At 50.8% G+C, this 24,031-nt stretch overlaps 13 protein-coding genes and 2 non-coding genes across 15 annotated transcripts; 7 read left to right on the top strand and 8 right to left on the bottom strand.

Annotated features, from left to right (window-relative positions):
* Window positions 1–83: 83 nt before the first annotated feature.
* On the top strand, window positions 84–616 carry BDV14DRAFT_198487 (uncharacterized protein; the record flags this gene model as incomplete). The annotated part of the gene is made up of 2 exons (XM_073772974.1): window positions 84–211; window positions 274–616. The coding sequence occupies 2 exons, from the start codon at window positions 84–86 to the stop codon at window positions 614–616; spliced, it is 471 nt and encodes a 156-aa protein (XP_073629988.1).
* A 647-nt stretch (window positions 617–1,263) lies between these two features.
* Window positions 1,264–2,485, bottom strand: BDV14DRAFT_34059 (uncharacterized protein). Its single transcript, XM_073776584.1, has 2 exons — window positions 2,086–2,485; window positions 1,264–2,026 (listed from the first exon to the last, which is right to left on the bottom strand). The coding sequence occupies exons 1-2, from the start codon at window positions 2,224–2,226 to the stop codon at window positions 1,436–1,438; spliced, it is 732 nt and encodes a 243-aa protein (XP_073629987.1). The 5' UTR covers window positions 2,227–2,485; the 3' UTR covers window positions 1,264–1,435.
* Window positions 2,486–2,698: 213 nt separating this feature from the next.
* On the top strand, window positions 2,699–4,096 carry BDV14DRAFT_170471 (zinc-binding alcohol dehydrogenase family protein). The gene is made up of 2 exons (XM_073768209.1): window positions 2,699–3,171; window positions 3,244–4,096. Exons 1-2 carry the CDS (start codon window positions 2,758–2,760, stop codon window positions 3,910–3,912), a joined length of 1,083 nt encoding a protein of 360 aa, XP_073629986.1. The 5' UTR covers window positions 2,699–2,757; the 3' UTR covers window positions 3,913–4,096.
* Window positions 3,970–4,989, bottom strand: BDV14DRAFT_198484 (uncharacterized protein; the record flags this gene model as incomplete). The annotated part of the gene is made up of 2 exons (XM_073772973.1): window positions 3,970–4,460; window positions 4,509–4,989. 2 exons carry the CDS (start codon window positions 4,987–4,989, stop codon window positions 3,970–3,972), a joined length of 972 nt encoding a protein of 323 aa, XP_073629985.1.
* Window positions 4,990–5,250: 261 nt separating this feature from the next.
* Window positions 5,251–5,340, top strand: BDV14DRAFT_t55. The gene has a single exon. It is a non-coding gene; the product is annotated as a tRNA-Pro (tRNA).
* Window positions 5,341–6,012: 672 nt separating this feature from the next.
* BDV14DRAFT_207782 (Six-hairpin glycosidase-like protein) lies at window positions 6,013–8,522 on the top strand. The gene has a single exon (XM_073775229.1). It carries the CDS (start codon window positions 6,408–6,410, stop codon window positions 8,439–8,441), a length of 2,034 nt encoding a protein of 677 aa, XP_073629984.1. The 5' UTR covers window positions 6,013–6,407; the 3' UTR covers window positions 8,442–8,522.
* A 7-nt stretch (window positions 8,523–8,529) lies between these two features.
* On the bottom strand, window positions 8,530–10,254 carry BDV14DRAFT_207778 (Zn(II)2Cys6 transcription factor domain-containing protein; the record flags this gene model as incomplete). The annotated part of the gene is made up of 2 exons (XM_073775228.1): window positions 10,139–10,254; window positions 8,530–10,092 (listed from the first exon to the last, which is right to left on the bottom strand). The coding sequence occupies exons 1-2, from the start codon at window positions 10,232–10,234 to the stop codon at window positions 8,530–8,532; spliced, it is 1,659 nt and encodes a 552-aa protein (XP_073629983.1). The 5' UTR covers window positions 10,235–10,254.
* Window positions 10,255–10,549: 295 nt separating this feature from the next.
* Window positions 10,550–11,680, top strand: BDV14DRAFT_34025 (Kelch repeat protein). The gene is made up of 2 exons (XM_073776583.1): window positions 10,550–10,731; window positions 10,790–11,680. Exons 1-2 carry the CDS (start codon window positions 10,572–10,574, stop codon window positions 11,638–11,640), a joined length of 1,011 nt encoding a protein of 336 aa, XP_073629982.1. The 5' UTR covers window positions 10,550–10,571; the 3' UTR covers window positions 11,641–11,680.
* Window positions 11,681–11,766: 86 nt separating this feature from the next.
* BDV14DRAFT_t54 lies at window positions 11,767–11,865 on the bottom strand. Its single transcript has one exon. It is a non-coding gene; the product is annotated as a tRNA-His (tRNA).
* A 376-nt stretch (window positions 11,866–12,241) lies between these two features.
* BDV14DRAFT_198480 (uncharacterized protein) lies at window positions 12,242–13,838 on the bottom strand (the record flags this gene model as incomplete). The annotated part of the gene is made up of 4 exons (XM_073772972.1): window positions 12,242–12,547; window positions 12,943–13,060; window positions 13,115–13,327; window positions 13,432–13,838. 4 exons carry the CDS (start codon window positions 13,836–13,838, stop codon window positions 12,242–12,244), a joined length of 1,044 nt encoding a protein of 347 aa, XP_073629981.1.
* A 700-nt stretch (window positions 13,839–14,538) lies between these two features.
* On the bottom strand, window positions 14,539–16,416 carry BDV14DRAFT_170462 (Alpha/Beta hydrolase protein). Its single transcript, XM_073768208.1, has 2 exons — window positions 15,700–16,416; window positions 14,539–15,650 (listed from the first exon to the last, which is right to left on the bottom strand). The coding sequence occupies exons 1-2, from the start codon at window positions 16,266–16,268 to the stop codon at window positions 14,645–14,647; spliced, it is 1,575 nt and encodes a 524-aa protein (XP_073629980.1). The 5' UTR covers window positions 16,269–16,416; the 3' UTR covers window positions 14,539–14,644.
* Window positions 16,417–16,850: 434 nt separating this feature from the next.
* BDV14DRAFT_170461 (uncharacterized protein) lies at window positions 16,851–17,104 on the bottom strand. Its single transcript, XM_073768207.1, has one exon. The coding sequence runs from the start codon at window positions 17,089–17,091 to the stop codon at window positions 16,912–16,914; it is 180 nt and encodes a 59-aa protein (XP_073629979.1). The 5' UTR covers window positions 17,092–17,104; the 3' UTR covers window positions 16,851–16,911.
* BDV14DRAFT_198478 (Six-hairpin glycosidase-like protein) lies at window positions 17,101–18,723 on the bottom strand (the record flags this gene model as incomplete). Its single annotated transcript, XM_073772971.1, has 1 exon — window positions 17,101–18,723. The coding sequence occupies one exon, from the start codon at window positions 18,721–18,723 to the stop codon at window positions 17,101–17,103; it is 1,623 nt and encodes a 540-aa protein (XP_073629978.1).
* A 331-nt stretch (window positions 18,724–19,054) lies between these two features.
* Window positions 19,055–21,306, top strand: BDV14DRAFT_207772 (DUF2264 domain-containing protein; the record flags this gene model as incomplete). Its single annotated transcript, XM_073775227.1, has 2 exons — window positions 19,055–19,947; window positions 19,997–21,306. Exons 1-2 carry the CDS (start codon window positions 19,161–19,163, stop codon window positions 21,304–21,306), a joined length of 2,097 nt encoding a protein of 698 aa, XP_073629977.1. The 5' UTR covers window positions 19,055–19,160.
* A 389-nt stretch (window positions 21,307–21,695) lies between these two features.
* Window positions 21,696–23,845, top strand: BDV14DRAFT_207769 (major facilitator superfamily domain-containing protein; the record flags this gene model as incomplete). The annotated part of the gene is made up of 7 exons (XM_073775226.1): window positions 21,696–22,152; window positions 22,214–22,298; window positions 22,349–22,963; window positions 23,018–23,274; window positions 23,327–23,442; window positions 23,497–23,557; window positions 23,619–23,845. Exons 1-7 carry the CDS (start codon window positions 21,879–21,881, stop codon window positions 23,843–23,845), a joined length of 1,635 nt encoding a protein of 544 aa, XP_073629976.1. The 5' UTR covers window positions 21,696–21,878.
* Between the last annotated feature and the right edge of the window lie 186 nt (window positions 23,846–24,031).

Genomic DNA, 24,031 nt, shown 5'->3' with positions numbered 1-24,031 from the left:
CCTTAACTCATCCGACATCAAAAACAATAGAAAAATCTATTGAATCTCAATTCTTCACAATCAACCAAAGCCAACCATCTAAAATGCCTCCCGCCTGCAACGAAATCGGCAACTACGGCTTCGAAGGTGGCCTGAACCTATGGAACGTTGCCCCTAGCACCGTCGCGACCGGAGCAACCGGTGACCTCGCGTACTCGGGAAACGGCTACCTGTATACCTCCCTCCACTCCCCTACCCATCCTAACATCTCACTGACATTATATTGGTGCATAGCGACATAACAACAACAACCTCCAACCCCTCCGGCACAGTCACCCAAGACCTCTACTGGCTCGACAACACACACCCCTACAACCTAACCGTACAAGTGCAACTCAAAGACCCCATCTCGTCTGTGAATAGCTGCGAGGTCAGCGCTTATCTCGGCGACGATGCAGAGGCCGGTGCGATTGCGTCTGATCTCATCTGGAATGCGGGCGATTGGTTGTTGCTGAGGGGTTCTATTACCCCGCCTGTTAGGGATACGACGTTGAGTCTTGTTGGACGGTGTTCGTTTAGTGGGGAGGTTATGGAGGCGCATGTGCTTTTTGATGAGGTTGTTTTTGGGGATTGTTAGGGTGTGAAGGGTCTGTGGCATTTAGAATTGAGCAGACTCGTCGATGACCATATGGCTGGGTACCTAGCCTAGTGGAAGGTCAATTACAAACTCGAGTCAAGTCACAGGATAGAATCCATTTCTATCGCCAATTGATGTATATCCTCTTTTGTCAGCTTTCCCTGGACATTAACAGCATCGTGTGTCCAATACTAACCCATACCAACGATGTCTTAGGCGCACCAAGCAGCTATTTTACAGAACCACTGATGATCCAGAATGTCCTTAGCCGACGGTCTCATCGCAGGACCATACTGCAGAATCCATCGAATCAGTCCCCTCATTTGCCTCGCCTCCATTTCATCAATCTCTGGCGCTGCCGCATCAAATACCTCTTCCATTGTCGTCTGCTCCAGCATAAGCGGTTCGTCACCCTCAGGAACACTACCAAGCTGACAATTATACGACTCCCTGTCCGCAGTGAAGTACAAACTTGAGGTTTTCCAATGACTGAAAAGCTCGTCAGGTAGCGGGCCATTCAGGGCCGTGAGGGCAAGGAGGTGATAATCGTTCTTTAATCAGATCCCGGGATGCAGAAGAGGGGCTGGCCTGTTATGAGCTCAAACGTGAGGCAGCCGAAGGACCAGATGCCAAGGGTGTTTTTGACTGTGTCCGTGAGGATTAGCTCGGGGGGTCGGAGGCCGAGGGGCGTGATTATTTTGGGCGGTGGGTTGTTGAAGAAGTATGCTGGTCACGATTTGTAAGTATAGGTTCATGTTAAAGCATCGTATCAATTGATAAAAGGGGGGAGAGTTATGCAAATATATAAGGGGATTGTTACTAACCACCGCCCATATCAGATAACTTGACCTGAAACCCCTCGCCATGGTTCGTAGAAAGCGCCAGCGGCTGCCCAACATAAAGATACGGTGGAGCCGACTTATCCTCCTTCTCATCAAGTCTCTGTACCTTGGCCAACAGCACCTGTCCACTCTCCTCATCCTCTGTCTTCTGCCATAGCTCCTCCTCACCCATCAAATCAACCGCACTATCAAGAGAGAAAAGCATATTCCCCGGCTGAAAGTCCCCTTGCGCAATACCATGTTCATGGAAAAACGCAAGACCCTGCAACGACTGTTTAAGAATCCTCTTCGTCATCCAAACGGGATACCGGATATTCATTCCCCACTTGCGAGGCTTAAATTGCGGCAATTCCTCAACCATACTGTTTACGCTTGGCCCATGGGTTCGACTACTAGGCATTTGTGCATGCCGTTGGGGTCGTGGTGTTCGAATTCGTCTAGGATTATCGTTATGTGCCGGGCTGATTCTGTTGGTGCGGCATGTTTGAGGTGGTGTAGGAGTTGGAGCTCGGTTGTTGAGGTTGAGTGTTCCGACATGAGGATCTTTAGGGCGACATATCGGTTGTTCCTTCAAAATAAAATCATCAGCACTTCTTATAGCCTACAGAGTAATGAAAATGAACTTACTTCAAGTCCCTGGCAAGCCAGACAGTTGAGTAGGACCGCTCGCCAAATCTGCGGATGACCTTGTACTGGCCGTTGTTGAAGACGTCGCCGAGGGCTACAGGATGGTAACCACCAGGCCGATAGTCCTCTACCCACTCGCATGGCAGAGTGATAGACTTAAATTTCGGTTCCCTATGTATCGAAGGTTTTTGTTCCGGGGTGGGAGGGGCGATGCCGACATGCTACTACGGAAATATACCGTCGTGATGGACGGCAGCTTCAGAAGTACAAAATGTAGGTTGATACTACAGAGCTTAGCACGAGATCGTGTACGTCGGTCTCTGGAGAGCTGTGCACATTTCTGAAGTGCTGAGTTGCAGGACCCGTCGTCTATGCAAGGCCATCACGTCATAGAACTGATGAGAAATCAAAACCTAAGGCCCGCCGGAGTTAAGAATAAACACCGCTTAGTCGGGAATAGCTTCATTCCTTCAGTGGGGTGCCTTATGCTTACATATCTTCGCTGATTGGTAAGGGTCGCGCAAAGCTAACTTTATCGGTCCATGGATTTGTAAATCGAGATGTGTATAAAAAGGTGCCAGACTGTCCAGCAGAAACATGTATCTACCTCCTCATCGGCATTCTCAACTTCCTTCCTCACCATCAGTTTCCAATCCAACCAACAAAACCACCATGGCATCCACCATCCCCACCTCGACCCATGCCCTAGTCTACATCTCCAAAGGCCTCTCTGAGATCCAGAAAGTGGCCACACCAACCCTCCACCCACACCAACTTCTCATAAAGCCTCACGCTGTCGGTCTAAACCCCACAGACTGGAAACACATCGACGGCGCAAATACACTCCCCGGCTCACGAATGGGCTGTGACTACGCCGGGACCGTTGTAGCCGTTGGCTCAGCTGTCACCAAGCCATTCAAGGTGGGCGATAGGGTTACGGGTGTTGTTCATGGTGGTGATAGGGTGAACCTTGAGAGCGGTGCTTTTGGGGGTTTGATTGTTGCGAAGGGGGATTTGCAGATCGTTACGCCGGAGAATGTTAAGGATGAGGGGGCGGCTACGTTGGGGATTTCTGTTGCGACTGTTGTATGTTTCTAGTTGTCCCTATCATATTATCCTCCCCCAGTGTGCGGTGCTAATGCTAATATGTTGATGCAGGGCCAAGGCCTCTACCGCACCCTCGGCCTTCCACTCCCCAACACCCCCGAAGCCGCAAACGCCTCCGGAGAGGAAAAGTACGTCCTCATCCACGGCGGTTCAACAGCAACAGGTATCTACGGGATCCAGTACGCACGACTATCAGGCTACAAAGTCCTCGCTACCTCATCCCCACACAACTTCTCGTACTTGAAGTCTCTCGGTGCCGAAGAAGTCTTCGACTATAAGACTCCCAATATCGGGGCTGAAATCCGGGCGTACACTAACAACGCCCTGAAATTGGCATGGGACTGTACCGGGTTCGGAGCGGAGATTATCGGCAATGCACTGAGCAGTGAGGGCGGGAAGTACGCGGCTATCATGGCTGTTGACAAGAATGAGGTTGCGAAGGTGAATCCGAATGTGGATGGGCCGTATCTGACTATCATGTACTCGATCTTCGGGGAGCGGTATGAGAAGTTTGGGATGGTGGTTGAGGCTATGCCTGAGGAGTATGAGTTTGCGAAGGGGTTCTGGGAATTGACTAGGGAGTTACTTGCGGAGGGGAAATTGAAGGCACCGAGGGTGATCTTGAACAAAGAGAGCGAGGGACTGGAGGGTGTACTGAAGGGATTGGATGAGTTGAGGGCGAACAGGGTTAGTGGTGGGAAATTGGTCTACACCCTGTAACTTCCCTTCATGTCTATTATTTTACTATTGCTACCTAATTAAACTACACTACTATTCCTACTCCAAGCTTTCCTGCCTCATCTGGTCCATATACCTCAATACAAAGTCGTTGAAACCAACACAGTTCGCCCGAAACTCATTAGGCAAACCGCTCATCAAATGCATCTTCACGCCTTCCAAGACCATCGCATTGAAATGCAAGCGGACTTCGCGTTCCCGATAGAGCTCTGCACGCTTTCGGTCATCTACCGAAAAAGGGCGTATCAAGAAGGAATCCAGATCATCGGTAGATTGTGCAGTGTAAGGAGTGGGCCCCTTCACGATTTGACGACACCTCGAGGCCATGTACTTTCCGTAGGGCATGCAGACTTCTTTAAACCCATACAGTAGGCCATTCGGGTCGAGAACCCATTCTTCTCCGGACCGAAGAGTAATTTTGATGATATCGTGTGGATGTTCTTCGGTAGGCGTTTCGTCGGGAACGACAACGACCGTGATTTCTGGGTTGCTGACTTCAATTTCGATAACTTCGATTTTCTTGGTAACCTCTATCGCACTCTTAGTACCGAATAATGTGGATTGGCCAGGGAACATACTTTTGAGTAGCGAGCGGGTCATAGGACCCAACAAGGAGATAGCCCGACCTGCCGTATACTTACACAGCGCCACTTCTCTAAGGCTATCATTACTCGTAACATCTGCCGGAAAAGGCCCCGGCTCTCTCTCCCCAACCCCAGTTCCCTCCTTCTGATACATATAAACGGTGTTATCCTTGAACTCGATCCTCTCAAGGTCAATATCATAGTGTCTGCGTCTGTACGCGAGGAAGGCGATCCTGATGAGTTTCGCTGCGCGGAATGCTGTACGGCGCTCATGCCACCGCTTGCATCTATGAAACTCGAACGGCCGATCATCATGCCGGCATTTTTTACTGCAGTAGTAGAAATCTTCGACGTCACCGGGGTTAAATTCGGGCGCTGCAAAGCACAGGGAACATCCGGGGGCGTTTTTGCTTTGGCATCTGTGGCAGGTTCCAAAGAACGGTGGTAACCTTTCGCCGATTGGGAGAGCTGGCATAATATATAAATAGTAGGGTTGCGAGGATATTCCAGAGGTTCGATACTGGGGAGCGATTGAAAAGAATGATTAACAGCTTAATTGTATTAATAGTGTGTAAGTAGTCATTAAACATGCAGAAACCCACTCGCCGTCAAATCTCTCTTCAACTTGCCGTAAATTCCCCTTGTTTCTCCTCAACCGGTGGTGGCTGCCTCGTCAAGTAGGGTCTGTTTTCAATGTCTTACTTAAAACAAAAGCTCAAGTACCAAAATAATAATCGCCCGGGTGGTCTAGTGGTATGATTCTCGCTTAGGGAAAACCCTTAGCCATATATGCGAGAGGTCCCGCGTTCGATCCGCGGCTCGGGCCCGATTTCTTTTTTTTACTTCCAGGTTCAATGTTAGCTGCTGGTGATTCTTTCGATTGTCACGTCTTTTTCTTTGCTGCCTTTTTTAATTACTGGTTAGCTTCAACGCAGCCGACTGATGATGCCGGTCCCAACCAGCAATATCCAATGCGACGAAGTTGAACTATCCAGAAGACAAGTCCCTTTACCTCTCAGCTCTTGGAAATGCATATCAAATAGCTACTGAAACTCAACCAATTGCTAGTCGCTGGCTTTGCCTTTTCCCTCTAGTACCACGGACATTTAAAGCTGACCCATGCGCACAGAAGCAACCCCCCGGGTCTCTGCATAGATGGTACATAGTTTGCGTCACGCAAAAGCTATGACGGTCCAACAAATCGGTCGTTAAATGGTCCGGGCGTAGTCCCTCATGCACATACCCTACGTTCTTCCAGCAAACTTTGCTAGCCCACCGTAGCACGATAGGGCGTCAGGTTGATGCATGCGATCTATTTGCGGTCGTGCAATGCCCGGGCTGGGCCACGGACCCAGCGCTAACGCAGGACTGTCAATGAATGATAAAAGAAGCCCCGCGACGAGGTCCGGATATTAAACATGACGAACAGGTTTCCTGGCGTCGTGCGAGTGTATGCCTGATTGCTCTCTCGGCGGAGACCTGGCCAGGGTGGTGTTGCATCTGCTCCAGTGCGTTCGCAGAGACGAGATCTGCAAATAACTACTCAAGGCACATATCTGCGTATGAATTAGTAGTCGTCCATGTCCGGCTACAAAGGACGATCAGGCTGAGATGTGGTTCCCCGGTTAAATCACTCCAGTCTCCACACGATCTCAAAACGAGAAAACTCCGAGTGGGGTGTAGATGCATCTACCAAGCCCGACCCAAGGACGATCAGGAGATTAAACACCAATCGGTCCGTTCTCTCCTGAAGAATCCACTGCACGGTTAATATGGGCGATCGCGCGGGGGTGCAGGTGCGGAGATCCGGCTGCCCTTACATATAGTTGGACCTAGCATCACTGTACCCAATTCGGGCCACATCCTTCACTTGCCGGAGAGATTCTAGCAACCATGAAGTCCGCCACTCTCTCCTTGTTGTTAGCAGGCACAGGCACAGCCGCAGCCCTAAATGCCACTGCGATAACAACCCAATACTTCGGCAACGATGCGCCCTGGTACACCGACCGCATTCCCCTCTTCGAAACCAGCAACGCCGCCCTGCAGGAAGTCTACTACTACCGGTGGTCCCTCTTCCGCTCTCACCAGCGCGACCTGGGCTCGCTAGGCTACCTAAGCACAGAATTCATCAACGACGTCTCGTGGCAAACAAGCCCCTGGGCGATCCTCATCAACGCAGCAAATTACCACCTGCGCGAGGGAAGATGGTCTCGTGATCGGCGCTTCAAGGAGGATTACGCGGATGTGCTATTTAGTGATATCACGGTCCACACGCAGTTCAGCGAGGTTCTCGCCGATGGGGTCTGGCAGGGGTATCTTGTTGATGGGGTGTTGGATGACGCGGTGTCACGTCTCGAGAGCATGAAGGGCGTTTATGAGGTTTGGAACGCAACGCTGGATATTGGTGGTTTTGATCCCAGCAAGGGGATGTATTATATTCAGCCGCTTACTGATGCGACCGAGTATACGATTGCTTCTATTGATGCGAGCGGTGGGTATGATGGGTTTCTGGGGGGGTTGGCCTTCAGACCGAGTATCAACACGTACCAGTTTGCGAATGCAAAGGCGATTTCGAATCTAGCTGCTTTGAGTGGTGATGAGGTTACGGCGACTGAGTACGCTGATAAAGCGGAGACGATTAAGGGTCTTGTTCAGGAAAATCTCTGGAATACAACCCTCGAGCACTTCATCGATAGATTCTACGTCGACAACGAAAATGTCAGCTACTGGGACCCCATCCGCGGCCGGGAATTAGTCGGCTATGTCCCCTGGACGCACGATCTACCCGATGATACTGAAGAGTACGCGCAAAGCTGGAAACACTTACTCGACAGTGAGAAGCTAGCTGGTGAGCATGGCCTGCGCACCAACGAGCCAAGCTACGAATATTACATGGTGCAGTACCGCTACGAAGGCGAGCAGCCAGAGTGCCAGTGGAACGGCCCCGCGTGGCCGTACCAGACTACGCAAGCCCTTACAGCGCTGGCTAATCTGCTAGATCATTACCCTACAAGTGCGGGTGCGGGTATTGTCTCAAAGGCAGACTATAATACTCTGCTTACACAATACGCCGAGTTACACTATAACCCGAACTACGAAGGCATCCTTAACCTAGAAGAGGACTATTATGCGGATACAGGGTATCCTATCGTCGGCCTCGCCCGGTCCCCGCATTACTTCCACTCGGGTTTCATCGACCAAGTCATATCTGGCTTCGTGGGGATAAGACCAAGCAGTGAGGATAAGCTCGAAGTCAACCCCCTCGCAGACGCAACATACTTCCGCCTCGAGAATGTTCTGTACCATGGACATAACGTCTCTGTGCAATGGGATGCCACGGGGGACCAGTATGGATCTCAGGGGCTTCAAATTGAAGTCGACGGCGAGATCGTTTCAACGTCTGAGTCTCTGGAACGAGTCACAATCGATCTTGACCGCGTTACTCCACCAGCTATCAACCGCCCCATCGCAAAATCAATACAGTTAGGACTCGACACCGCATACCCCGTCGGGAGCGTGAGTGTATCAAACGCTTCAGAAAGTGACATCCACAACGTAATCGACGGCCGGGTATGGTTCTACCCCGAGATCCAGAACTGGTGGGATACCCCCTCTGGCAATGGAGAGGAGATCTGGTACGCCATTGATTTCGGGTCGAGTGTTCAGGTATCAAGGGCTGAGATTGCGTTTGCTGTGTCGGATTCTTATGGGAGTAATGTTGATGTTCCTGACGGGTATCGGGTGCAGTATAATGATGCTGGGGAGTGGGAGGATGTTAGCCTTGTGGATGGCGGGGAGTATGGGGAGGCTGTTGGCAATGGGATCACGGATGTGAATTGGGAGGGTGTTACTACGTCTGGCGTGAGGTTGCTGTTTGTGCCGAAGGAGGGGGTTAGTGTACGGTTGGTTGAGTTTAAGGCGTTTTAGGCAATGGGAGATAGGTTGGTGGTCAATGACTGTACATATCTTATGCTTCGGAGCAAGGAAATAGGCCTGCCTGAATTTGGGTAATTGGTTATGGAAGGGGCACCCTCTCAACAAAATACGCTCTCTTGGTATCACATCCACAAACGACAACATCGACTGGATGGTAAATATCCAACAACTTAACCTTCGCAATATCCTCAGGTACAGCTGGTAACGTAAACCTCACATCTCGACCGCGGCCCCAATAGCGCGCAGTAAGAGCGATCATCCGTTTGACAAGGTGCGTCGGGTAATGGGAGTGTTCGTACCCTCGTGCTTTGGACTCAAGCTTCGGCCAGAGATTGTCAAGTATGTAGGTAAAGAGAAATTCGGACTTATGAACTTGGACAAGTTGCAGGAGGATTTCGGTGAGACTGAATGTGTATATGTCTGCTGTGGCGGAGGTGGTGAGGTCCAGATTGTTGATGATACAGACTGCACTCTCAATGAGGGTGCCAACGTGTTTCACATTCGTGGACTCATCGAACATCATTTCGCAGATAAATGCATATAATGCATTCATCGCGTCGCGATGACTTGGAAAGCTCGTGTTGGCGTCTGGCTGCTGATCGTTCCGAAGCCTGGACTTCCAAACAGCCAACCTGCCGTGTTGCACATCCAGCAAGCCCCGTAAATGAGCTCCTCGGACAAATCCCTGCTGCGCCTCTTCGGTTTCATGTTCTGACTTATCCTTTCCAAGAAGGTGGTTCAGGACATTATGCGCAACATCGCCGATCGCTCGGTCCGTCTGCAGTCTTCCATACCTCCCACCAACACACTCAAATACCACAAGCCTGCTTCGAATCTCCATCGTCTTGATCAAAATATCATATATCAGGTCATCTGTGCTCATACCCAGGATGCAGTTGAGATAAAGCTGCTCGAAGCAATCCGGGTACCGATTCGGTCCGAAGTGGCTGTTGCCTTCGCCTTCGAGGAGTAGGGCTGGTGGTTTACCCAGCCGGTGTGAGACGCAGAGTCGGTACCACATCTGCAAAACGTGGTTGCCCTCTTTTGTCCCAGTGAGGACTTCTCGATGTCGAGAGACGAACCGGACGGTTTCCCATACTGCGAGGCGGAATTGGCGGTGGTTTGTGCTGGCGTGGTGGTAATATGCCAGGATTGTATAGGCAGTAAGGATGGCCGGGGCGTTATCCTCAACTTGAAGCTTTTCTGACAAGCTACTATTCGACTTCGCAAGTGCTTGATCGTGAAACTTCCGAGCTTGAGCTTGATGGCTCTGATTTACGAGTGGGCTGTATACAGAGCGCGTGGGGTCACGTGGTAATGCGCGACGCTGTACCGAGGCGTTGAGCATCGACAAGTTCGACGCGGAAATGCACAACATTGCCGACCTCAAAACATGGCATTGGGGTGAACTTGGCAAGTTCTCTGTCAGATATTCCGGGATGAGATGTCGAACATGTCTAGTGAAGTGATCCAGATATCGACTCTCAATGTTGGATGCCGAGTCAAGAGCCGTACTTAAAGGTATAGTCGGACGGCGTTGGAACAGCTGTTGATTAACATTTCGAAAAGAATGCTCAACACCATATCCGCATTCTAGCCCCAATCTGGCGCATGCTCGACATTTTGGCTTCGTCTCGTCACACTGGGAATGTCAGTACGTGACCGTGCATCGCGGTGGGGCAACCGACCTTCTTGCCTCTCTTCCGGCAGGACTTGCAGCCCGAGTGAGCTCTCCCAATCTTCCGTGGTTTTGTTGCTGCCCCGTCCGCTGTCTCTGCTGGCATAATTGGCTCAAATGTCAGATATTGTCGTATGGAGTATGTTGCGGTTGAACTTGAATAATCCACGACTCCACGTTTCCAGGTACGAGTCTAACCCGATTGGGTCAAATTATACGCCGTTGGTATGAGGACCTTGGTGGCTACGATCTATACAGCGATCAGCGCCCTTGGACCATCCAGGTGAAAAAAATACGCCCGGGGATTGTTGAAATTGCATCATGCCACAAGCTGAGGTAAATCTCTCTCAAAATGTGGGACTATAAGGACACCAGAATCCGCTCCTTCTCCTTCTTTCGACCCATCGTTCCTTCCTTATCAGATCGCATCTCATCCTTCCACCATGGTTCGTGCAATTTGGAAGACGCTGCTGAGCGATGCCTCCATCCAAAGATCTTCTCAGACTCTATCAGTTGTCGGCAACAATGCATACATATATGGCGGCGAACTGCGACCCCGCGAACCGGTCGACTCGGCTGTCTACCGTATACCGATGAACCAAGGTGGGACGCCACTCTGTTTGCAAGCCACCTTGAGATAATGCTAATACCTACATTCAAGGCGAGGCATCTTCGACTGATTTGTTCACTGTCAAAGACCTTCCAAACACCCCGCAACCCCGAGTCGGCGCCGCCTCAACAACCATCAACAAAAAGATCTACATCTTCTCCGGCCGAGGCGGAACAGCGATGGCACCAATCGAGGAGACTGGTGCTTTCTGGGTCTTTGATACAACGGCTTCAAACGGCGAGTGGTCCCAGCTAAGACCCACGGACTCTCAAGCCCCCTACCCCGCTGGACGAAGCTACCACGCCCAAACGAGTAATGGGCAAGACACGATCTTCGTTCACGCCGGTTGCCCTGAGAAAGGACGACTAGCGGACCTCTGGGCGTTCGATATCAACACTCACAAGTGGAGCGAACTTCCCGCTGCCCCTGGCTTAGAGCGAGGCGGGACGTCGATCGCTTACTACGACGGCAAGGTATACCGTATGAATGGGTTCGATGGCAAGACCGAGCAGGGAGGTGCGCTTGATATTTTTAATCTCGCTATCAACTCATGGAGTACCGTCACCTATGATGCAGATGGGGTCAAGGGACCGAGCCCGCGAAGTGTTGCCTGCCTTCTCCCTGTTACGGTCAATGGCAAACCCTCCCTGGTGACGATGTTCGGCGAGCATGATCCTAGTAGCTTGGGTCACCAGGGGGCTGGCAAGATGCTCTCGGACGTATGGGTATTTGACATTGATTCCAAGGCGTGGACGAAAGCAGAAACTGAAGGAGACACTCCGCCGCCACGTGGATGGTTCGATGCGGATGTTACTGAGGCTGGTAGTATAGTTGTCCACGGCGGTCTTGCAGAGTCAAATGAGCGCCTGGGTGATATATGGCTGTTGGAGATTGCAGCATGAGAGCTAAAATTGTTGAAAATTGTGATATGTTATCCTCGGCATTATATTCTCATTATTCAAAACAACAACCGTTCCCTGTGTGCCCTTGACATGTCAAGCAAAAGAAAAAAAGAAAATAAAAAAGAATGGCGCTGCCGGGAATCGAACCCAGGCTGGCACGGAGTTGTCGAGCTGGGCGAGCAGCTCCAACCACAACGTGACGTCATACCACTAGACCACAGCACCTGATTGGTGGATCGGGTCTCAAATCATGCCATCATAAACCAAATAACACATAACGAGACCTTATACTTGTGTCCCTTGAAGTCCTTACTGCGAGGCTATAGACGGCCATAATTGAATGATGAATTACAGTGGTACTTGTAGTGTATGGCTTTGAGCTCTGAGCTGTACGAAAGGCAATGGTGAAGGGTCTGTTGCGTGACTATGACAGCTTACCTATCCGTGTGCCAAAACATTTATATCTACTGGGCGTTCCACATTCACCGCACTCACCCACAATGTACACAGAAGCATCGCATTGGCTTTTATTTAGATATAGATGTTTTCAACCCGCAACTCATTATATATGGCTAGAACAAAGTAGAAGGAGACACGCCTATCATCGAGCAGCGTACGCAGGAGGCACATCAGCATTATCCGTCGCCCCTGCCGTACCCGTACCCTCTCCATGAGCGGCGTTTGGATCAGCAGGAGAATAAGCTGGCAAATCAATCTCATCCTGGATAACCTTATGTTGCGTCGCCGTCTTTTCTTCCATCCGCCACCAGAATACTGCACCGGCAATTACCCCGAGACCAACGACACCAACAACAACACCAATAGCGACCTTGTCGCGCGTTGATAAACCGGAGTCCTCCCGAAACGGCGAATTACAGAAAACGTACGCTGGGGCATTGCCGTTCTTCTAATCTGTTAGGTCCTTGAAATCCTCCTCTAATTCTCCGCAGTCCAGGGCGAGAGTTGAGTCGATCGAGAGTCTGGAAAAGGAAGTGAGGTTTGGGAGGGAGACGCTGTTTGGATTTCACGTTTATTAAGCTGGTCTCTGGAGCAATGTACTGGTAATGGTAGGGGATTTATGCATGGAGCTTACCTCTCAATCGACCCAATGATAGAAATGTCCTCGCTTGCAGTTTCCATCGGAAAACTAATGTTCAGCGGGTGTGTCGTATCGACGTGAAGTGAGAAGTTCAAGCGTTTGAGAGAGGGTAGATCGATGCTGGTCTTTATGGGTATCCAGAACTCAACGACTCGCAGGGGCTGGTTGGCTGTTTACCTCGCAATACTCCCAGACATATACACTGCCCCCGACCCATCAAGACGGTCAAGGCTCGGCATACTAATTGCCGCAGGGACATCATGCACATCGATATGTATATCCCCTATATCCCCCGCAGTCTCAAATTCTGGCAGTGCGATGCTATAAGGGAGAACCTAGTTAGCTTCGATGCCAAACAGTTCAGTGCACTCGTACACATTCAATTCAGGCGAGCCTGAACGTAAGGAGACAAACCTCGGTATTCGTCCCTCTAATGAAAGTTCCCCCGCAGACCTTAACGAAGAGGGCGTGAGGCTCAGCGACGTCGTTGTTTCGACAGACTCCTCTAACCCGAGCTCATCATATCGCGTCGTTAACCTAGATACAAAGAGGCCGGCTTCCACAGTCTGCAGAGAGTGGAGGTCAATCCTGGTATGGATATCTCACGTTAGCATATAGAAACAAGGTAAGTACTTGTAATTGTACACAAGACTGCACTCCATAAATACGCACTGGGAAAAGGGCACGCATACCTAGACTGATTCCCCCTCACATCCACCTCCGTCGCCGTCCTCAACTCCAGAAACAAAGCCTCCGTCCCAATTCCATCTTGGTTCACCCAGAGACTATAGGCCGTTTCAAGTTTTGGCGCGTATATTTTCGGCGCAGTCAGATTCCCAAATACAAGGGTGTTGATATATTCAAGGTCTGGTAACTCCAGTGTCTCGATATGCGGATCGTCCCAGCCTATGAAACGCGCAACACCGAGGAAGTCTGTGATATTTTTTACGCGGAGGAGGACAAAGGGCCCGGAGAAATTAGGATTGATGTAGACCGAGCCGTTGATCGTTGTGCAATCGCGTGAGATGTCGGTGAGTGCTTGGGTGTTGTTTACGAGGTAGTCATTGTTGCAGATTTGAGCGAGGAAAACTGGAGTCATCGTGTTAGAAGAAGCTCCAAGGAAGCCGTGAAGGAGGCGGTGGAAAGTTAGGTGAATGACAGGCAGGAACATACAGAGAGGAAGGGACGCTGCAATGACTGCGCTTAGTGCAAACGCCCTGTTAGTGGGAAATTGCATTTTCAGCGAACGATCACAGACGAAATCTTTGTGGGCTTTAGAGAAGTACCAGAATTGAAGAAAATGATCTAGTTCTGATGCCAAGTGGCGCATATTAGAGCTTATCTATTCCCCAGTCTTGTTAGGGGCATGGGGCTGAGCGCCAACTTTGCCGGTGCCCGCCTGTTTGGGTAGTATTTAGCCCTGCAGCGTCAAGGCCCAAGCACTCAAAGCTGTTCCTTTCATCGGGCTGGTTTCCAAATCTAGATCTCGCCTTTTTAGACTGTCCTTGGCTTCGATATGTGATTGCGCTGTCAAGCTATCTGCTCTGGGTTAAGGTATCATCCTATCTGGTCTTCCGGACGATGGTCAAAGATCTCGGGGCGGAGTTGCCAATTCATTGGCTGAATGAGGGTCCGGAGTCTTAGGATCTTACTTTCATGACTCGAGGGATGCTACATTGCCCGCGATGGAAGGATCATAGGAAGAGGAACTTGGCCAACAGCCCAACCAGGGACCAGGGCCGCATGATGGTTACTGCGCCACAAATTGATTCTCGCTTTGGTTAGTAATCCAAGCTCAGGTGCTATTATATTGAAGTCTGATGCGAAAGTTGTATATGCATGTTATAGTACAGTCTATGGCTCAAACGGAGTTAAACACGTGCCCTACTCAACTGTACCCGCGAGCTATCTCGCAGTATAAAGGTCATAATACAGCGGGCACCGAACATCAAGCAATGCACTCGGCACAGTAGAGAGTGTCTTCTTTCCAACCTCATTTACCCCCGGCCGAACACCACTCCCAAATACACCAATCGTGGGAACTTGGTCCCAGCCCGGCCCAGCAGTCGGGTTCTTCGCAAAGTCCGCATACGCCTTTTGCACAGTGCGACTAAGGTCATGCTGGAACTGCGTCGCCCCTTCTTTTCTATATGTACCAAAGAGAGAGGAAATATCCGAGGCATGATACGCGCCTGCGCCGGGGAAGAACTCGGTATTCGGGAAAGAGGCGTTATACAAGAAACGCCACGAGGGGAGACCTGCTGTTTTCGAGTCATTGGCGTGTACCTGGGTGTTGCACTGCATGGCAAATTCTGTTCCGATGCGGTTGATGCGAGCGTTGTCGGTCAGAATGCCTGGTGTACCGAGAGGGTATGCGGAGATGATAAGGTCTGCGTAATCTCCCACACCTAGCGACTCAAGTGCAGCGCGGGTATCGTTGATTCCAACCACGAAGGGGGACGCTTCGTCATAAGTTGTTCCAATCAGGGTTGGGACGCGTGCAGACTTGCCGCTAAGTCTATCCGAACGGGGTGTGTCGGACCAGGTTACGCCCCCATCGGGAAATCCGTTGAAGCCGAGATCATTGGCTGTGACGAGGTCGACGAGGTCTTGTGCTGGGTACTCTGATAGACAAGAGAGGGATGAGTCGGGAGGACACCCAGCGAGTTCGGTGAGGTTTTTCCAGGCTGCGATGTAGGCATCCGGTGTCTGGGGCGTAGCTTGAACAGAGATCTGACTGGACGACATGATTGCTGCGTGGAAGGGGAGAGGGTCTGGGGGTGCAGTAAGAAAGGTGTCGACGGTTGATGAACCACCGCTTTCGCCGACAATGGTTATCTTCGAGGGGTCGCCACCGAGGCCAGCGATGTTGCGGACGATCCAGTCTAAGGCAAGGCGGGCGTCGTGCAGTCTGCATCTGTTAGTAAACCCATAAGAAGAGTCACATCAGGCTAAGGTACGCAAGATTCCTCTCGATAACGGGAATACCCTCATCGGCAGGGAAGCCAAAGACATTGGTCCGGTAGTTGATACTAACAAGAATAACGTCCTCATTGGCAACAAGATTCGATCCATCATACAAAGGCAGAGAGTTAGCTCCATTCTGCCAGCTTCCCCCATAGATCCACACAATCACGGCCTTCGAGCCCGCAGAGGCGGTAGCAGGGGTGAAGACATTGAGGTTAAGGCAATCTTCGCTCTCGCCATTCGGAACGACCCCAAGACCAACTCCATCGTAGAATATAGCTGTCTCTTCACTTATCTGCTGATAACATGCTGGTCCATACTGTGACGCGTCAAAGAAGTCGGACCAGGGCGAGACGGGCTCAGGGAGACGGAACCGCTCTGGTTTCTCTGCGAAAGGGATGCCGAGGTATTTGTTTACCGTGACAGTGGCGGAGGGAGCGGCGACCTGAGTGGTAGTCCCAACAATGGCACCAGAGTCGATGATTGCGGTGGGACGTGTATTGTAGGTTGGTGTACAAGCAGCGGCCGAGGCCACGGCAACAAGGGATAACAATGTGAGCATAGTGGAGATGCTTCACTACTTGTTCATTGTGGCAGACATAGCAAGAACAGGGAGCTGGTGCCTTTTATACATGGACACATGAAGCCCAAGAAGCCATCAGGAAATGAGGTCAGCTCTGTGTTGGGCCTGAATCAAGAATACCTAGCTGTCAAGCTGACCTATCCCAGCACTGGTGCTCAGCCTTGCAGAGTTTCCCTGTGGCCTGGAGGCAATGATCGGTCAGTCAGCCACATCTCAAATCCCTTGGCCGATCTCCGCAGCCTTATGAAGTTTCGCCATGATTGGTTTGTTTCATTTGGCCAAGATCGCCAGCGCACCATTCGACCGATCTTGGTAAAGCGTTGGCCCCCAGCTGAGTAGATCAGCCCACAATTGAGGGAGCATGGTGGAGTTCCGTATATTCGTGAAGGCGTTGAAGCTGAAAAGTACACCCGCCTGACCGAGTTTGTCTGTCGGCTACCGTATGCCAGGGTACCTGTGGTCAAAGGGTTGTTGAGGCAGCTGCAATATAACAAAGACTCCTGCATCTTCTGTTGAACAAGAGACTACTGTTCTCAGCATATATAGCAGAGGGACACTGCTAGCAGAGATTGGGAGTTTCGTGTCTACGTGAGCGGGCGCCTTGGAACACCTGCCGGATTACTCAGGCCTCGCCGACAGTCGCGCCTTTCGAAATAAAAAGGTGTGGAGTGTGTTTATAAGAAGGAAGGAGCGATTCCATGGTTCTTGCCATATCAAGCAAAGCGACAGGGAATAAGAATACCAGGGCCGCACAGGGCAAATTGACAAATAGAACTTCTACTGTGCAGTTTATCTCATCCATGCTAGTACTTTACACAATGCCCGAATCAAGCAACCTGTTCCCGAACTCTATGAGATAGTAATCCCCATATACCAATCCGTGATCCGCATATCGCCGGCGCGCATGCTCATTGTTGTTCGCAGTTCCGTTCTTAAGGATGCCTTCGAACGTTGATCCATAAATATCGTCTTCCACTGTAATTGTTTTGCCGTCGCTGAAAAAGTGAGCTCTCTCTGGAGCTAGACAGAGATCAATCGTGTCTTGTACAATTGCGATGGCAGAATCCAGGAATCGTCGAGCCAGTGCATCCTGGCCGATGCTCGTAAGGGCCTGGAAAAGCACGATCATGCCGTTCGCTGCGATGACACCTGCCGAGGAGTCCCGAAGTGGCCCTGTGGGATCAACCGGCGCGTCAAAGTCCCATAGGGGGACAAATCGACCTACTCGTCCCCGTAGTTTATGGCCATTTGGGATGGTAGTGTAGGAGATGAAAGGGTCCACGTCAACTTCGACGCAGGAGGGTGAGGTGGCGAGCCTGTGCAGAAAGTATTCGGCACACCCACAAGCGGCGTCTAGGAAGACCGAGTCCTTAGTCCACATGTACGTCTGCCCATAGCCCAGGATGGCCCAAGCTTGACCACGAGCCCATGTTGATTCATTGCTGTACCCCTGAGCCGTCCATCGCCACTTGAGGGTTCCCGTCGCGGGGTCAATGTTGGCGACGTGACACGTTGAGTACAGTTGACCTTGGTATCCATTCTTGCGAGCGGAAATTGCACGCTCTGCCCGGAGATGTGTGCGTAGCAATGTACGGGCATGCCTCGCTGCTAGCTCAGCTAGTGATGTGTCCCCGGTATGGGCGGAAGCATAGAATAAAAGGTCCAAATTGCATAAGCTGTCGATGATCACCAATGCGTTTTCTGTCTGGTCGGTAACAGTAATTTCTTTCTTTACCAAACAATCCCAGCTCCTGATGACTCCGGCCGAGGGAATATACCGGCTCGACAGACTTCGTGCAGCTTGAATTAAGGACCGAAGACTTTGCTCGTTTCCGAAAAGTTCCCAGTCGCGTTGTAAGGCAGGCATGACAATGAATCCGATGTCATGGGTATCCGTCCGGAAGGCCATGCTATGTAATGACCTCGACCATAACTTGCCGAGTGACCGCAATTGGGACCGCAGGTCACGCAGATGTAAATCGGCTGTGGAGATACGCCTTGTGGCACTGACGGACACGTGTTGAGGATACTTCGTGCTTCTTTCCAGAAGGGCATAGATGCTGCCTGGGAAAAATCCACATGTCCAGAACTCTGGGTCTCGGAATTCGTAGTTCCCGGTAGCAGGCCCAGTCTGCGGGACTGTTTCTGGATAGGCCAAGGGTACGCCAACTGGGTTGGTGAAGAGGCTAGGATTGTTTATTGACGTGGACGCCGTTCGGAGGATCTTCGCCACGATGTTCTCAGCGAAGAGCCCTGATAGTTGATTCTCGGGAACACGTTTGGGCAAGGTTTGTGATATCCCATCTTGGTCAGAATGTTCTTCTGAGAAGGAGCTAACACTCTCGGCTTTTCGCTTCTTGGGCACCGGCGATAGCACGTCGAGAGAGGACGACGATGATGTACTCGGTGTACGAGAGGGTAGTTGGCTCGTCATGGCGTCTGACGCGAGTTCTGAAGGAATAATACATGGAATAAAGCCGAAACTGTGTGGTGATAAGGGATCAGTTAGCTCCTTCCTGGCCCCGGTCAAGATGGAATGGCTGGAAGGGAAGGAACCGGGTGACTGGAACAAATACTTACAAGCGCCACGTCCCCCTTGTGGTTATATTTGAGGCTCTTTGCGTTTCAAGGCATCAGTCATCTGACTGAATGTTGCAATGAGGGCAGGCATGGCAAATATCCCGGGCTCCGCTGCCAATCCTCCGCGCTCCGGGGGGATTTCCACCACTGACTGTAAATCAGTTGGAGTCGGTTGAGATTGACCCGACAACTGGTGAATCTCACCAACATCCTCAATTAGACAACCAGTAATGCTGTTTGGGTATCGAGAAGGCTCAACGAGGAGGCCGAAGTCACAGCAAATTCACCATCATGGCTCCTCTTGCAGGCTTCACGGACAACCCTTTCGACTCACGGACTGGTCTATTTGAGGCAGCGACGGCCATTGTATCTGCACTGCATCGGTACAAGAGCATGAATGGAGCGAAAATAAGAGTCCCAGTTGCAACGGCAGCAGGCTTTGATGAGACCTCAGCACAAATAGAAGGGTTCGCTCGCCCGCTATGGGTGGTTGCCTTCCTGCTACAAGACGATGGCGAAGGGGAAGTCACTGCGGAGCTCAGAACATGGATCAATGGACTGCAAGCAGGAACAGATCCCGACTCCCCAGAGTACTGGGGCGATCTCGGTGACTTTGACCAACGGATGGTAGAGATGGAGTCGATAGCCATCGCGCTTCTGGCTACTCCTGATACTTTCCTCGGCCGAATGGATAGCAGGGCGAAAGAGAATCTGAGAACTTGGTTAAACCAAATCAATCAGCATAGAATGCCTCAGAACAACTGGCTTTGGTTTCGCATCTTCGTAAACCTTGCCTTGGTCAAGTCGCTCGGCATTCCACGCGACAAGCTTCAACCTCAAATCACAGCCGACTTGAACACTCTTGATACATTTGAGATTGGCGAGGGATGGTCGAGCGATGGCTTATGGGGCGACGAAAGCAAACAGGCAGATTACTACTCGGGCAGCTTTGCGATACAGTTCGCTCAGCTACTGTACGTCCGTTTCGCAGGCGATGAGGATGTTGTGAGGGCAGAGAAATATCGCCAGTCAGCAAAAGACTTCGCGTCAGTGTTCTGGCGCTATTTTGACCCCAAAGGTATCACTTTCCTGATCTGTTTCTGCTTTTATCATTAACAATAATTCAGGGGCTGCTATTCCCTTCGGTCGCAGCATGACCTATCGCTTTGCCTTTGCCGCATTCTGGTCCGCGGCTGTCTGCGCCGATGTCAAGCTCCCGGAACCAGTATCGAATATAGGTACTGTGAAGGGCCTTATTTTGCGCCAATTGCGCTGGTGGGCAAGATACCTGGACATTTTCAACGTGGACGGCACTCTAAACATCGGCTTCACATACCCAAACATGTACCTGAGCGAAAACTACAACTCCCCACAATCAGTATACTGGTGCCTGAAGACATTCACTATTCTCATGCTCCCCGAGGCCCATAGCTTCTGGAATAAACCAGAGCTTCCGCATCCATCCGCCCCGGAGTCAGGACCTGCACTGCCCAAAGTGCAAGTTGTCTGGCCACCGCGGCATATCCTCTGTAACAGCCCAGAGCATCATTTCCTTCTCTCTTCTGGACAAATGACGAAGAAAGGACATAAAGCCCGTGAAGCCAAGTATGGGAAGTTTGCCTACTCATCTGCGTTTGGGTTCAGTGTCTCGTGTGGTCCGCTACTCGAGCAAATGGCACCTGATAGTACGATTTCCGTAAGCCATGACGGAGGAGACACATGGCGGGTGAGGAGTGAGCCTTATCAGGAGAAGATCGTGAATGTTAGGGTCCTGAGTCAAGATACTCACATTGTACCTGGTCTATCAAGTATTTGGCGACCATGGAAGTACCTGGACCTGACCATCACAACAATCCTGATTCCACTGGTGGAGATATTCCCCGGATGGCATGTTCGAGATCATCGAGTTACGTGCAGCAACCCACAGATCCTATCGCTCGTGGCGGATGACCTTCAAATTGTCGACGCCGGTTTCGCCATAGATGCCGAGACTCCTCCCGGCACATTCATTCCAGCAGTGCACTCGAGCACCGAAGAGATCGAAGGGTACTGTGCCGATGATCAAGGTTTCTTGATTCGATCTCGAGCTGGTGCAAGCGGCATTGTAGATCTTACACAACAAACAGAATTTGCTCTAGATGCCGGCGAGGCAAGACTCAGCAGCAGAACATCGTTCCTACGTGCGGATCCGAACACCAACCTCATTGCTTCGAGAACTTTTATTCCTATTGTGCGACATACTATCCCATGCAATAAAAGTGAAGGTAAAGTCGATGGTATGGAGCACAATAATATGAAGTTTTCGTTTGTTACGGGCGTGTTTGCTGTGTCGGCGAATGCAGGTTTAACGCCTGCTACTGTTCGCGATATGTGGTTGAATAGGCCTCGACTAGTTATCGAGTCAGCGGGCGATGATCTGGAAATTCATGTAAAATAACCTGACTTTGGTTTACATAAGTACGTACTGTTAAATAAATTCTATCGAGTATAGAGTTATCTACAATCCTATCATACAACAGTATCCCAGCCCAGTTGAGGCGACATACCGAAACTCGCACAAATCGACTAGATACAGATGCCTCTCATAGCACAACAGAACGACTTCAAGTCTCCTTCGCACCTCACAATACTCTCAAGATACCCTTCCCCATTTGACTGGACTTCATGATCACCATTCGGCCAAATCACCCCAGATGCAAGCCCCGCCCATTGTTCCCTCGAAACGCCCATCCACCGGAGGAAGATCGTCCGCAACGCCAGCCCAATTCCCCCGACGTGCCGTCCTTCCCCAACCCTCCACCACAATCCTGATACCCCGCAACCCGCATATCGAACCCTGGGGAAGCGGGTGGTGTGGTCCAATCATAGTTGGGCATGATAACCCTGAGGGAGGGTGTATATAAGAAGCCAACTGAGGGCAAGGTCATGGTCGTGTTGTTATCTCCACATCAATTTTCAGACTGGAATATCTCTTAAAGACAGAGTCAAGACAGGGCCACGAGCATCGAAATGGCCGATCAAGTCGCCAAAGCAAAGACAAGCCTCGATCAGCCTATGACCGTTGACGTGGGTAATCCGGCAACATTCGAAGAGGTAAAGGTTCTTGATGCTGAGAAGGATGCCTCTGCCTCTACGCCCAATCCAGCGGAGAAGCCAAAGCCTCGCTCGCTGTGGGTAGCGTGGCTTTATCTCTTCGATTGGTACCCGAGCCACTATTCGAAGCAGGAGAGGAAGTTGCTGTTTAAGTTGGATTGTGTGCTTTTGCCACTTTGTTGTTTGGCTTGTATATTTCCCTCTCTTGTTCTTTGGTTTGGGTGGAATTAAGGAGCTGATATGTCCTGCAGACTTTGTTAAATGGCTTGACCAGGTGAACATCAATAATGCCTATTCATCGGGAATGAAGGAGGATCTAGAGCTTTATGGGAATGAGTATGCATACCTTCCTTTTCTAGCAAGCCCACCACTAACAAACAAAATAGATACTCCCTCTTCGGCACATTCTACAACATCGGCTACATGATCTTCGAAATCCCCAGCATGATGATAATGTCGCGCCCGAAATTCGCACGTTTCTTCCTGCCCACCATGGAAGTCTGTTGGACAGTAATAACATTCGCGCAATGCCGGCTTCGCAACGTGCACGACATCTACGGTCTTCGCTTCCTACTAGGCGTTCTCGAAACACCCGTGTCCTCGGGGACAATGTACATTCTTTCCTCATGGTACCGGGGCGACGAACTATTCAAGCGGGCTGGCGTGTGGTTTGTCTCGAGCAACTTGGGGTCCTTTATCGGTGGGTACCTCCAGGCCGCTGCGCATGAGACGCTAGATGGGAAACATGGGATGGCGGGGTGGAGGTGGTTGTTTGTTATTGATGGGTGTATTTCGTTGCCGATTGCTGTTGCTGGATTCTTTTTCTTTCCGGGGTTGCCTTCTGGACCGAAGGTTTGGTGGTTGACGGCAAGGGATCATGAGCTTTGTAGGAGTAGGATGAAGAGTGAGGGGGTGAGGGATAGTCGGAAGATTGGGAAGAAGATGCTGAAGAGGGTGTTTCGGCATTGGCATTTTTATGTGGCTGTTTTTACTTATATTTTGTGAGTCTTCTTCCTCCCCATGGAATCTCGGATGAGAGCTAACTGGGATAAAAGCTTCCAATGCACGTCTTATGTCGCGGGCCAGATGATTCTCTGGTTGAAGGACCAGGCTGATACGCATGGGACGTGGACGATATCTCAAATCAACATGATTCCGACGGGTGTGCAGGCTGTCTCGGTCTTTGCGGGTATCCTTGCGACGTCTCTGGTTATGGTCTACCCGTTCTGGGCAGTTATGTCGGTCGTCGCAACGGTGTTGTTGTTTTCGAACGTTTGCCTGCTGGTTTGGGATATCCCGACGGGGTTGAAGTGTAAGATCTTGCCGGAATTCTGATCAGGCGCCATGCTGACGAGGTACTATAGTCACGGCGTACTACCTCCTTGGATTCACATCCTGCGTCACGCCTATACTCTTCCCCTGGGTGAATATGGTGATGAGAGACGATTCGGAGGCGCGGGCGTTTACGTCAGGAGCAATGGTAGGAACATCTTTTCCCGGAATTTCCCTCAGGATAGGCTAATAACAAGATTAGATGACATTCGGCTGGGTCTTCTTCAGCTTCTACCCGATCACCGTCTTCCCTGTCGTCGAAGGTACGTCCACGCCCGTGAAGGCCCATTATTGAACCCCCATACTAACAAATGTATCTTGCAGCACCCAAATGGCGCAAAGGATACACCGTCAACACAATTTTCGTCATCTGCTGGTGGAGCCTCTTTATGCTGGGCCAGTTCCTGTGGCGAAAGGACGTCAAGGCAGGGATGTATGAGAGCGGCGAGTATGCCGTTAAAGAGTGTTCCGGGGACAAGGGGGCCGAGGATGATAAGGGTGAAGGTCTGGAGCATGTTGAGATTGCTGATGGAAAAAGACCGAAAGACTGAGTGATGTTACAATTGTCATTATTCGAGGTTTGCGGGAGCTGCTAGTTGAATGGACATGTTTTGTCAAAAATATTCCGCGGTCATTTTTGTCTGGTCTTTCTGATCCTTCCCAGAGAACAACAAAAGGAGGCAGGTCGTACTTTCCTGTATAGTGCAGTGTACCACCTTAGAAAATAGGAAAGTGCC

Source organism: Aspergillus stella-maris (assembly GCF_047715825.1).
Source record: "Aspergillus stella-maris strain CBS 113639 unplaced genomic scaffold BDV14scaffold_16, whole genome shotgun sequence".
NCBI lineage: Eukaryota > Fungi > Ascomycota > Eurotiomycetes > Eurotiales > Aspergillaceae > Aspergillus > Aspergillus stella-maris.
This window is presented reverse-complemented; position numbering and strand designations above follow the sequence as displayed.